Here is a 13,449-nt window from a genome sequence, read left to right as displayed (position 1 = left end):
CTCAGAAGGTTCTGTCGTCCCTGGAGACAAAGGATCCCACGTGGGAGGGAAAGGAAACCCAGAGGATGGGTCTGCTTCTGAGAAAGACTAGAACGGATGAGTGGCCCCATGAGTAACGTAGCTCTCCAGAAAGTACTAGAATTTCAGAGAACATTCTTCAGCAAATAAAAATAAAGCATGTCAGGTGTAAGCTTGGGGATTTTGCTGTTTTGGTGTCCTTATTCAGGCGATAGTTCTTTATGTTGCAGTGACCTCCAACCCTAAAATTATTTCATTGCTACTTCAAAACTGTGATTTTGTTACTGTCATGAATTGCAATGTAAATATCTGGTATGCAGGATGTTTGAAATGCGACCCCTTTGGGGGTCGCGTCCCACAGATTGAGAACCACTGCACTGGCAGGAGCTGTTACACGCACAACGGGAGCTCTCAAAATGGATGATTCCCCACCACCCCCTCCTGCCTGTAGCCTGATATTTAATATAAAGGTCATCATCCTCTCAAAATGGAAATAAAAATTTTTCTCCATATTAGAGGAGACAAATGTTGGCTGTGGCCTTCCGAAATCCCCTTATTTATCTGGCCCCAGGTGCGTGGACTTTTAAAGTCTTTTAACGTCTACGGGAAATGCTTTTCACAACCTTTACCAGACACTGCGGTTTGTCCCATTTTAGCTTCTCTGATGCCGTGCCTACAAATGGCACCTACAGGGAGCTGTGATCTGTAGTAACTGTGTGGAAATGAGGATACAGTATTTGCTTCCAGTAACCACAGCAGAAAGCTAAGTGCAGCGGCTCAGAACTTCTTACAATAAATTCGTTCACACTTGTTCATTGGGGTCGTCTAAGTAAAAATCCACCTATTAACATGTTCCAGGTATTCAGTTGACATGTTTGAGGAGTGGTTTACATGATGAAGAGGACAAAGAGAAATTGTAATTAAATATTCCTTTGATTTGGGGCTGGAGAGGTGGGAGGAAGACTCTATGCTGGCTGGGCGGTGGTGACGCATGCCTTTAATCCCAGCACTCAGGGAGGCAGAGACAGGGAGATCTCTGTGAGTTCAAGGCCAGGCTGGTCTACAGTGCTAGTTCCAGGACAGCCAGGGCTGTTAACACAGAAAAACCCTGAGTTAAAAAAAAAAAAACGCAAAAAAACCAACCAACAAAAACAAAACAACAATAACAACAAAGAAAAGACACTGCGCAGCTCTTCCAGAAGACCTGCGTTTGGGTCCAGCATCCATGTGTTCACAAGTGCCTTAACTGATTTACCCTGAATAACCATGACCTCTTCTAACCTCTGCAGGCACCTGTACTCCATGTGACAGACACACACACACCACCACCACCACCACCACCACTACCACCACCCCACACACATATAAATAAGTAAGTAAATATCTTCTTAGACAACACCAAATTCTCAGAAAAAGGAAGAAAGAAAAGCACGGCCCAAGCCAGAAGAATGAATGGATTAGTGCTATCCCTGAGTATAAGTTAGCAAAGAGTGGACTTTTGTTCATCACGGGTTGGTTGAGCACTTTGCCATGTTGCAGGCATTGTTCTTTTTTTAATTTGTGTGTGTGTGTGTGTGTGTGTGTGTGTGTGTGTGTGTGTGTGTGTGTGTGTTTGTCCAGACAGGGTTCCTGGAACTTTCTCTATAAACCAGGCTGGCCTTGAACTCACGGAGATCAGCCTGCCTGCCTCTGCCTCCCAAGTGCTGGTATAAAAGGCGTGTGACACCATGCTGAGTATGCAGGCATTACTCTAAGAAGCAGAAGTGCTAGTAAGAAGGGCAGGCTCCCTGGCTAACCCAGCTCACAGCCCTGACAGTAGACACAGACAACTTGGTAGGTACAGTGGGGGAAGTAACTGACTTCCACGCAGCGTGTGGAACTATTACTCCATAGGCCAGGAGACTCTTATAAGGCACCTTGCAAGGGAGAGTGGTTGGGAGTGCTAAAAGATGGGCAGAGGTTTTCCTAGAGACGATGGAAAGGGGTGAGGGTGTCCAGAGATGAAGGCTCAGCACCATTGGAAACACCAATGAGAAATGAAGTAAGCATGAACATCCTCCTATCTTCCCAGTAAGGAGTCAGGCAGGTCACGTGGGCTGGAGCACTCTGCCCTTTCCATGTCTGTTTCTTCCCATACGGGCATTTGCAGAGCTTTAGGAGAGCATTTCTGCCCATCAGAGTCATGGCCTCACCATTCATTCTGCAGGAGAGGATGACTAGGAGATAGTCCAAGACATGAATCAGGGAAACCAGCCAGTCATAGTCACTGGGATTCAGAGAACATGATAGTGGGCGACAGGAATGAAAGTCATAGGCATAAGGGTGACATTGGGCTAGAAAGTTATACAAGAGATGAAGTCAGAAGAACTCTTGAACCATTTAGAGTTGGGGGTGTGAAGGGAGAAGAGTAAAGGGGCTCAAGTAACCAGGTGGAAAGATACGGGAACCATTTACGGAGCTAGGAACCCAGAGAAGTAAATTTCAAACATACAATATCGTGGTGATTAACTTCATGGATCGAGATATCCAGTTGACTGACAGACACTAAAGCTACAGGGGGAGATCTGGGCTAGATATGGTTTGGAATTCCTAGATGTACACTCATGATTACTTATGTCTATCACTGCTGTGATGAAATACTTGGCAAAATCCATTTCAGAAAACATTTATTTTGGTTCATGGCTTGAGGTTACAAACCATCATGGTGGGGACATGCCAGCAAGGGTGGCTGTGGTGGCAGGAACACGGAGCCTGGTCGCATTGTGTCTGCAGTCAGGAAGCAGAGAAAGATGAATACTGCCATGCATCTGGCTTTCTCCTTTTCTCTTTTTTTCTTCATTCTGAAACCCTGGTTTGTGGATTGGTGCCACCATTCAGGATGAGTCATCCCTGCCCAGTTAAATATCCCTGGAAACATTTGCATAAGCCTACACAGAGGTGTGTCTCCCAGGTGATTCTAAATCCAGTCGAGCTGATGGTGATGATTAACCATCACAGTTGGAGTCCAGCGGGAACACGGATGGTAGTTTCCTGAGAGAAAACAAATGAAGACCTTGATATAAAAAAAAAACCAAGGACCTTCAATATTTAATGTTCCAGTGGTCAAAAGTAATCTGAGAGTAAGGAGAAACTTCCTAGAATGAGAAGGTGCCAAAGAATTAAAAAGCAAACCAGAAATGGGCAGCATTGTGAAGACATGACAGGAGACTGTGGTTTACTTGGGAATGAGGTGATGTTCCAAAATGTCAATGCATGAGAGGAAGAGGAAGATCAGAAAGGGTTCTTTCAATTATTTTACGCTATATAGTCATAGCTGTGTTTCAGCTACCTGTGAAGCCAATGTGCAGTCGGCAGGGTGTAAGTGAGGATGCTCTGGCTTCAGGCAACAAAAAAAAAATTAGACTCATAAAGTCTAACACAGTAAACAAAATGGAACTTTCTCAAGGCATTAGATATTACAAGTTTGTCCTTTAGAATGTCTCAGGTGCCTTGAGCAAGGCTTAGAGTTTGTCATTGTTCGCTTGATATTTATTGCCTGTGTGAATGAATGAGTATTGTGTGATAGTCTATGGTGTGGCCATGCCAGTATTGGTTAATCTGTCAGTGACGTGGCCTAGTTAAGAGATACCATCTTCGTGCGATGCAGGTCCTTGTGATGACACACTGGCTGCAATGGCTCTAGCACCACAGTTCCCAGAGGAATAGCCAAAGGCTGTATTCTCTCTCTAAAAACAAGAAAGTCTTGCCCACAGATTCTTTAAAATTACCCTAGAATTTGTAGACCTAACTACTAGACAGGAGCTGGCCTCTAATGTGGGTTCTCGTGAGAAGACCCACTTGATACCAGCCTTTCCACTTCCTGTCTGCACTCCTCCTGTGAGCTCAGGGCAGTGAGGCTCCTTGGGCTAGGCAGATAACATGTCCATCCATAAGCTCCCCTGCCTTCTGATACCTCATCTCTCCACCACTACTGACCTTCACTGACATTAGTGGTATCATGGAGAACAAAACATTTGAAGGCTATTTGCTTTTTTTTAAAAGAATGAATGAATAAATGGATGTATGGGAAAGAACAAATAAAGAATGAAAGAGAGAGGGAGGGAGGAAGAAAGGAAGGAAGGATTAGAGAAAGAGAGAGAGAGAGTTGCCTTAAACCTAGAAAAGTTTTACTGATACCATACTTCTAAGACTTGTGTACAGTTAGACAAGTCAGTGGGATATTTAGCTTTTGTCCCACAAGCACCAGCAGTCACATAGGAGACACAATCCTTGGGCTCTGGTCCTGCTTTTCCTTTTATGTATAGAGAAGATACAGAACACTTTTTTCATCTCCTTGAACTGTGCTTTTAGCTGACTGTCATCTCAGAATTCCCAACTATACCAGTCTTTGGCATCATTTCTGCATTCAATCCCCACTTGCAATTTCTGGTCCTTAGCCTGCTCCATTGAAGGCATTCTGCCACCAGCTAGGTGCTCTCCTTATGTCCCTGGTAGTGCAATAGAATGATGAACCATTAAACTCTCTTCTGGGCCTTACTTGCGTGTAGTTGTTAGGGGATTAAGGAACTATGCAATTTGGGCTATCCTCACACACCTAAAGTAGAAGCTAACAGCTATGAGCTATGAGTTCCACCATGAACCTTGTCCTGCTCTTCATCCCCCTTTAAGGTGCTGTTGATTCCCAGTTTCTCTTCACAACCACCTCACCAGCACACCCAAGAACTGAGGTTCTATTTTAAGGCTCCAGGAATTCCCCCAAAGGCTTTGTCTACTCATATCATACAGTCTTGTGTTGCTCCTCCATCAGGCACCAACCTCCACCCTCACACAAAGCACATTATCTTCCCAGGGATCATTTCTCCTCATCATGGAAAAAGAATGGACTACTCACTACTACTTAAGTAGCTACGGCAGAAAGATCATGACTTGAAAGTCTCCCAGGTTTCCTAGTGAGCCCCTGCCTGTGATTAATTAATGGATTAATTAGAGGAAAATAAAAGTTTTAAGTTTTTAGATGCTTAAGCATCAAATGACAGCAATTCATTAACGGGTAGTCTTTCTGTGCTCCATGCTTTAAGTTGTGTGAACGCTCAGTAGCACCCCATTTCGTTTAATCAGACAAATTGAAGGAAATGCTTCTTCCAAAGCTGACAACCGCCAGGGAGCCCTTGCCACTTCTGTGGTTTAAAGCTTTAATCCATCAGTGACATCCCTGGGTGACTTGTCTCTTATCAGCTGTTGGTTTTCCCTGGCTACAAAGCAGCTGATGTCTTTGAGGATGATGATTTCGAAGGTGATGGCACTAGCAAGCTCTTACAAAGCTATGTATTTTGTTATTAAAATGACACCTTTGTGGGCTGCAGAACGGTGGCTCTGGGCTGGGGAGCTGGCATGGTGGATAAAGTTCTTGCCATGCAAGTATGAAGAACAAACTGCAGATCTCCGGAACCCACATACAAGCTGAGCAGGGCAGGTGGGTGTAACAGCTGAATATAACCCCAGCACTCAGAAGGGAGAGAAATGAGCGCCAGGAGGCCTGGGGCAAGATGGCTAGTAAGCTAGCTATAGGGGCAAGCTCGAAGAGAGCCTGCTTCAGCAAATAAAGAGAAGTCAAGAAAGACACCTGGCATCAATTTTGGGTCTCTACATGAATATATATGCCTGTGCGCGCGCACACGCGCGCGCACACACACACACACAAGTACTCATATACACGTATTCCATACACATACAAAAAGAGAGAGAGATGAGTATGTCTGTCCTCTTATTGTGTGAGGGATTTTCTAGTATAGTAGAAAAAGTGCATTAATTTCAGAAAAAATAAAAGACTGAGCGTTGCGGCTCACTGACATGAGCCCCTGTGATGAGGACTGAGCCCATAGCTGGTGCCTTTCCCACAGAAATCACCATTCAACTCCTCATTAGCCACTTGATAAGATGCCCTTTGTAGTCAAAAAGTATCTCTGGGAAGCTGAAATGAGAACCCAGAAAAGCTCAACAGTAGCTCTGTCCCTGAGGGGAAAAGTAGTTGACAGTTTCTTACACGTCTTTGCAATGATAATTACTCGCTTGAACATAGCTGGGAGTCATCATTTTGTTTTATTTTAATTAAACATCTTAATGATCATCAGCAAATTAGAATCTGTTTGCATTGTCATGTGAGCGTAAATGCTAACACATATGTGTCCCCAATGAGGAAATCTTCCAAAGACTTCCAGACTAAAATTGTCACATAACACTTGGATACTATTTTCATTCAATGGATGGATGGATGGATGGATGGATGGATGGATGGATGGATAGATGGATGGTTGGATGGAGGATTGTAAGCATGAAGATAAATGACAGATAGATGAATAGATAGATAGATAGATAGATAGATAGATAGATAGATAGATAGATAGATAGATAGGTAGGTAGATAGGCAGACAAATGGATGATGGGAAAAGAGGTGTTGAGGGAAAAGGAAGAGAACAAAGAGAATAGATAGGAGACCAGACGAAAGGGAGGAGAGGAAAAAGAAGGGGAAAGGAGGAGCAGAGCGAGAAGAAGAGGGGAGGGCTGATGAGGAGAGAGAAGGAACATGAAGACAGAGCTGGCACATAGAAAATATCTGCAATGCTATTTGAAGGGCTCTTATTATTGCCATCATAAATAAAATGTCCAATATAGTACTTGGCATTGGAGATGCAGAAATATTCACTCCTTGCTTCCTGCCCATCTTTCTGCTGTGCTCAGAGGGTTTTTATAAAAGGAACAAAAAGCTCTAGATCTACACTAAAACTTTATTGGATTTTTTTACATAAAATTAAAACTTTATCTATAGTAAGCCAGAAATCTATCTATTTACTTCCCAGTCCTTGTTTTCTACCCAGAGTGAAAACCTAGATGTAAAATGCCTGACTGTTTAGTTCATCTGTTCTAAATTTGACTAATTCGCAGGTATTAGGGGATTTCTTGCATCTCCCAGCACCCCATTCAATGAAGATCTGGAAGTTTAGTATTATCTAATGCAGTCAGTTCATTTGTTTAAAGGGACAGAAATTGAGGTCCCCAAAAGTCAAGTAACTTGTTTTAAGCTAGTAATGGCAAAGACGGCACAGGCTTCCCCATGCTCTGGAACCATGTTCCTTTCTAATCTACCTGCCTCTTCTCTTCCCCCCAATGTCTTCCAAAGATGAATTAGGGTTCTCAACAGCACGCTTCTGTTCATCCATACACAAATTTCTAAAGAGAGTGTGGTTCATGATACCATTGTTTCTGTTGCCTGTCTGTGGCTCCTTCCTTTACCTTTTGCCTAAGACAAAAGAAACATTATCCTTCCAGATTGCTCGGGATGAGGGGCCACTGCAGTCGCCCTTCTCCACCCGTGCCTGTGAACCATTTGAGAAATGATATAAACAGGAAGTCAGGTAGGGTCTCACCATGATGGCTGGTACTAGCTAGTCTTGAGGCCATTGCCCATGAACCTGACACTCTCCTGCTCCCAGGCCAAAACACTGCAAATCACCCAGCAAGTGATAAGCATGCCTTGAATTAATACCAGTCTATAGAAAGAGAGAAAGAAAGAAAGAAAGAAAGAAAGAAAGAAAGAAAGAAAGAAAGAAAGAAAGAAAGAAAGAAAAGCTTGAAGCTGTACCCAGTGGACCATGGTGGGGGGTCGGGGGTTGCATCTTAGTGATGGGCTAACTCCATGAAGACAGAAGTGTTTGTCCCACCTGGTCCTGTAGCTGTTCATTCCCAAGTAAATGCACAGAGACTTATATTAGCTGCAAACTGTTTGACCTCTTAGCTCAGGCTGATTGCTAACTAGCTCTTACAACTTAAATTAACCCATAATTGTTATCTATGTTTAGCCATGTGGCTTGGTACTTTTTCTCAGTGAGGCATTCTTGTCTTGTTTCCTCTACGTCTAGCTTACAACTGCATCTCTGCCTTTCCTTTTCCCAGAATTCTCCCAGTCTGATTGCCCCACCTATATTTCCTGCCTGGCTACTGGCCAATCAGTGTTTTATTAAACAAATACAAGTGACAAATCTTTTCAGTGCACAAGAGCATCATCCCACAGCATTGCTATACTACCTTCAAGCTAAGCAATTAGTTGGGAGTTTTTAATGCTTGGTAGAGATGTGAGGGAGAAAGTTAAGAAAACATTTAGTATAATTGTTAACAAAACTGTAAATAAGATCATAATAGTAATATTAAAAATAAGACAGAATTAGTTAAAGTTTTTAATGTATATTAATGGTATGTCTGTGTGCCGCATGCATGCAGTGCCCACAGATGCCAGAAGAGGGAATGAGTAAGATCTCCTAGAACTGGAGTTAAAGACCATTGTTAGCCAACATATGGGTTTTGGGAACTGAACCTGAGTTCTCTGGAAGAGCATCCAGTGCATTTAACCACTGAGTCATCTCTCCAGCCTCAAAACACAAAATTTTGAAACATAGTAAGATTACAGCCATAAAAAATATTTACAGAAAGAAGAAACTTCTCCTGTTGAGTAGATTGTGGGTGTCATCAACATCTTTTATTTCTTTGTCTCTTTTTAATTTTTTCAATGAAAATGTGTCTTTATCAGTCACAACAATTCCCAAGAATGATCCCTCTGCAGAGTAGCTTGGGACTTTGTAAACCAGCAAAGGCCCTTTTTCATCCACAAGGAGCCATGGGACTTCTCTCAGTTAGCTAACTTGCTAGCAAGACTATAAAATAGCTTCCTTAAAGAAATCAGAGTCATGGGTATCTGCCAGAGAAATCCAGGTGCACCTGCAGCTTTTGTCCCAGAGTTATCTGTGTGGTCCTCTCAACTCTTAAACCAAGAAACCATTATTCAACAGCATTAGTCGTCCAAAGCAACAAAACATGGTGGTGGCATTAAGACCCTCTACTCTTTAGGATGTCTTCTCGAGAGCCATGAATATGCCCAGAACATCCAGAATCAGAGTGTTCTCCTGGAGATGTGTCCAAACCAAATGACAGTATGTCATCATCCCTCTAACTAGGGACTTTCTGCAGAGCCACTTCCCATGATAACAGTTTGAACTTGATAAACAGAAGTGGGTTGAGATGATGGGGTATACTGTAAGGTCACATTAACATGGCACGGCTCTCCCTACCTTGCCTTGCAGACTTGCAGCTCAGCTGTGTAAGCTCTGTAGCATTGGTCTCAAGGTCCTGACCTGCTCTTGTGTTTTTTTTTATTTATTATGTATGCAGTGTTCTTCCTGCTTCTATGCTTGCACACCAGAAGTTGGGCACCAGGTCTCACTGCAGATGTTTGTGAGTCACCTTGTGGTTGCTGGAAATTGAACTCAGGACCTCTAGAAGAGCAGCCAGTGCTCTTAACCTCTGAGCCATCTCTCCAACCCCCTCTTGTATTCTTCTTAACAAATAGTAACTGTATCTTTCATTTCCGAGATAATAACCTCTGCTGCTATTTAGGGTGTGCAGAAAGGTTGAACGAAAAGAAGATAAAGAGAGCCAAACTAGCCTTCAAAGGCCAGTATTGTGTGCGACTGTCTGCTTCAGTGAGTTTTTATCTATTTCTTTTTTTAATGTTTATAGACAATCCATGTCAAACACTACAGGTCCTTGACCATGTACTATTTACAGCCCATTGGGTTAATAAAACATTCTAGCAAACACACATTCTGTTAAAGGCAGTTCTAGTGGGGTGGTGTGAAGGATTTCAGTGCTATCAGATATCACAGTGTATGAAATCAGAACGTTGAAAGGAGTATAATGAAAGGAACATTAACCTCAGCTTCAGCTCTCTTTCATTTCTACAAGTCTGTCTCGAGTTTTTAGTCAGGCCGTTGCTTTGCCAGGCTCTGTTTTGGAGTGGGTATGACTTCGTCTTTCATCTGGGTGTTTATTCATCTGACTGAGAGAGTTTTAAGTCCTCTTGAAAAATTAATTTGGCTTTAACGTTTAGCTATTTAAGACTCCCTGGGTATAGATGAAATCACGCTAGGGGGGAGTTTTGATTTAACAGATGGCCATTGAGCGGGAGTCTTTGATCCTCAAATCGACCCTGTGAGGGACTGAGCTTCAAGCAGATCAAAGTTGACATGGTTGGTGGTTGGCACCAAAAGGATCCTGGCACTTCCCGGCTGCCGTGGGCTGCCACAGCGTGTTAGGTAGGGATTGTAGATTTTCCTGAATGCTTACTCGCCTCAAGAATCGGATGAGGACAGAGGTAAACAGATGAATGATGTTCTTTGAACCTGGAGCTGCACGTCCTCACTGCTTCTTTGCTCACTAGTGCTTTTTTTTTGTTTTGTTGTTGTGGTTTTTCTTTCATTGAAAATGGCTTTTTTTCATACTATATATTCTGATTATGGTTTCTCTTCTCCCTACTCCCAGATATTCCCCACCTCTTTTCCCATCTGAATTCACACCCTGTCTCTCATTAGAAAAAAAAACAGGTATCTAAGGAATAATAAAATAAATCAAAAACATACAAATTGGAATATGACAAAACAACCAAGCAGTAAAAAGAGCCAAAAAAAAAAGAGCCCAAGAAACACATATTGACCCAGAGACATACACTTTCACACACAATTTTTATTGGAAACCCAATAAAAACCTCAAACCAAAAGTTATAACATATATATATATATATAAAGGGCCTGTAGAGTAGGGGTAGGGAGATGCCCTGACTTAGCATTATAAGACAAAGACCATCCAAAGATGCCATTGAGTTTATTTTATGTTGGACATGTATTAGTTGGCATGGGACCTACCCTCCCAAGTGGTTTGTTTCCCTAAGTGAGATTCCCTTGAACAAAACTTAATCTTTCATTTGCAAGTGGCAGTCAACTGGAGATGATTTCTGTGTTGGGGATGGAGGCGTGTGTCCACATCTCCTTTCAGCTCTAGGACCCCATCTGGTGCCCCCCACTAGTCCCTGTGCATGCTGCCTCAGTCTCTGTAAGCTCATGTGTGTGTCAGTTCTGTTGTATTTATAAGGCCCTGATTCCTTGGTGTCTACCATCTTCTCTGGCACTTACTCTCTCCTGCCTCCTCTTCTGAAGAGTTCCCTGAGGACTGAGAAGAAGGATTTGATGGAAACATCCCTTTTAGGGCTGAGTGTTCAAAGATCTCTCACATTCTGTATATTGCATGGTTGTGGTCTCTGTATTTGTTTCCACCTGCTACAGGAGGAACCTTCTCTGATGATGGCCAAACAAGGCTCATATCTATCTATATAGCAGAAAGTCATAACAGATAATTTTATTGCTACATTCCTTTAGCAGAGCAATAGCATCTGGTTTTTCCCTAGGTCCCTGGCCTGTCTAGTCTCAAGTTCTTGATCACCCAAGCAGAGTTGAGTATGGATTCATCTCATTGAGTAGGCCTTATCTCAAATAAAATTTTAGATGGCATCAACATATCTTTCTGGAAAGCCATGATTAAAGGTTTTTGTTTTGTTTTGTTTAGCTAGATTCATGTTTACCTTTCTTCTTTGGTAGCATGCAGAGTACCTTCCAGTACCATGAAAAATAGCCAGGAGAGGTGCAGGTTCTAGGTAGGCACCAGCATGGCTTCTCTATGTTCAAGGAATTGTGTGGGTGTTGTCTTCAGCAATAGGGTCTTAGTGGAGTTTGTGGAGAGCCACCAATAGCTTTGGCAATATTTGTTCCCTACTGTAAAATTTCTCAATCATGGTTCTTCAGTCTCTGTTGCCTGCTAAGCTTCTACACCTTTTAAAAATTAAAGGAAAAAATTTTTTCATTCATTTTTATTAAGAAAAAGAAGTAAAGCTAAAGAGAGGCTTGGTGGCTAAGAGCTCACACTGTCCTTGCAGAGGACCTGGGTTCGGTTCTCAGTAGCTGTACTAGGAGGCTCACAGCTGCCTCTTACTGCAGCTCCAGTGCCACCCTCTGGAATGCCTTCCTCTTTGGTCCATTGTCATCTAGGCAACCAGTATGCCTCTCTTGGGAGATGCTGAGAGATCCTAATAGGCCCAAAGATGAGTCTCTGCCAACAGAGAGGAACAGCTGAGGTCGACCCTGTTCTGGCCCATAGAATACCTCTACTCATGTGCACATAGCCACATGTCTTGGGGTTTCTATTGCTGTGAAGAGATACCATGACCATGCCAACTCTTATAAAGAAAAGCATTTAATTGTGATGACTCACTTACAGTTCAGAAGTTCAGTCCATTATCATCAGAGTGAGACATGGTGGCGTGCAGGCAGACATGGTGTTGGAGAGGTATCTGAGAGTTCTACATTGTACAGGCAGCAGGAAGTGAACAGTCTCACTGGGCATGGCTTGAGCATATATGAGACCTCAAAGCCTGCCTCCACATTGACACACTTCCTCCAGCAAGGCTATACCTACTCCAAGAAGGCCCCACCTCCCATTGGTGCCACTGTCTTTGGGGGCCATTTTCTTTCAAACCACCATGCCACACATAGACACAAATACACATAATTAAAAATTCAGCAAGTATTTTAAAAAGAAAAAAACTTACATACATTAAACACAAAATAGAGTGCAATGAAAAGGATGGAGAGAGAACAGAGAAGTTGCTGTGAATGGCTGAAATGTACTTTCAAGAAGTATATGGGCTCTCTCTAAAGGTACATGTTTTAAAAGCAAAGAGTTGCTGTCACATGCAGACACTGATCTTGCTAAAGATGGCTCAGAGCATCCAGACTTGTTAGCGGCCTTGAGTGCAGTGGGAGCCTCGCATGAGGACACCCCTCATCTGATTCTTCCATCTTCTTCTTTCCCACAGACGGAGAGCTCTCCATTTCGAATGATGATGACTCCCTGGAGAACGGACAGTCCCTGAGCTCCAGCCAGCTGTCTTTGCCTGCCCTGTCAGAAATGGAGCCTGTACCAATGCCCAGGGACCCCTGCTCGTTTGAGGTGCTCCAAGCTTCAGATATCATGGACGGACCAGGTAATGACCTGGCAGAGGCAGGGGGTGGGTCTCCAGGATGTTACAGTCCCCTGGCAGGATTTGGGATGCCCATTTTAACCACTAGAGCATGAAGACCGAGAAATATGGGAAAGACTAATGTCATAGTTGTCTGCACATGACTGAGCCTAAGAAGATACGGATGCTATCTTCACATAATGTTTTATAGTTTATAGTAAAAACACTTTTTTGACTTAAATCGCTTTAAAAATATTATAACTCCTCTTATGATATTGATGGTTTAAAATATTGTTTGTTTTCTAAGATAAATCAGAAGAATCCTATCCCTCTCTAGACCTGTCTAACCTTTCTGTCCCAAAGGCCTGACTATACTGTCTAATTTCCCGTCCCAATATACTCCTTAATGATCATGTCAGTTTAGTAAATGTACTAGTTACAGCCAATCAACACATTTATTAAATTGTATACAATTTCCCAGCTAAGCTGGAGCCTGCTGTAGACATGTTTGGATGCTTTCTGATTATTGCCTCCTT

The 13,449-nt window shown here is 42.9% G+C and overlaps 1 protein-coding gene across 15 annotated transcripts in view; it reads left to right on the top strand.

Moving 5' to 3' along the window:
- Phactr1 (phosphatase and actin regulator 1) overlaps positions 1-13,449 on the top strand; it is a 438,973-nt gene that overhangs the window by 349,636 nt on the left and 75,888 nt on the right. For all 15 annotated transcript variants that reach the window (XM_075969812.1, XM_075969805.1, XM_075969815.1 and 12 more), the window contains one exon: positions 12,770-12,937. In XM_075969812.1, the coding sequence (XP_075825927.1) occupies positions 12,770-12,937 (168 nt within the window). The remainder of the gene's footprint in view (positions 1-12,769; positions 12,938-13,449) is intronic.

Source organism: Microtus pennsylvanicus, chromosome 4, assembly GCF_037038515.1.
Source record: "Microtus pennsylvanicus isolate mMicPen1 chromosome 4, mMicPen1.hap1, whole genome shotgun sequence".
Classification (NCBI taxonomy): domain Eukaryota; kingdom Metazoa; phylum Chordata; class Mammalia; order Rodentia; family Cricetidae; genus Microtus; species Microtus pennsylvanicus.
The sequence above is the reverse complement of the archived record's forward strand: the minus strand, read 5'-3'. Positions and strand labels throughout refer to the sequence as shown.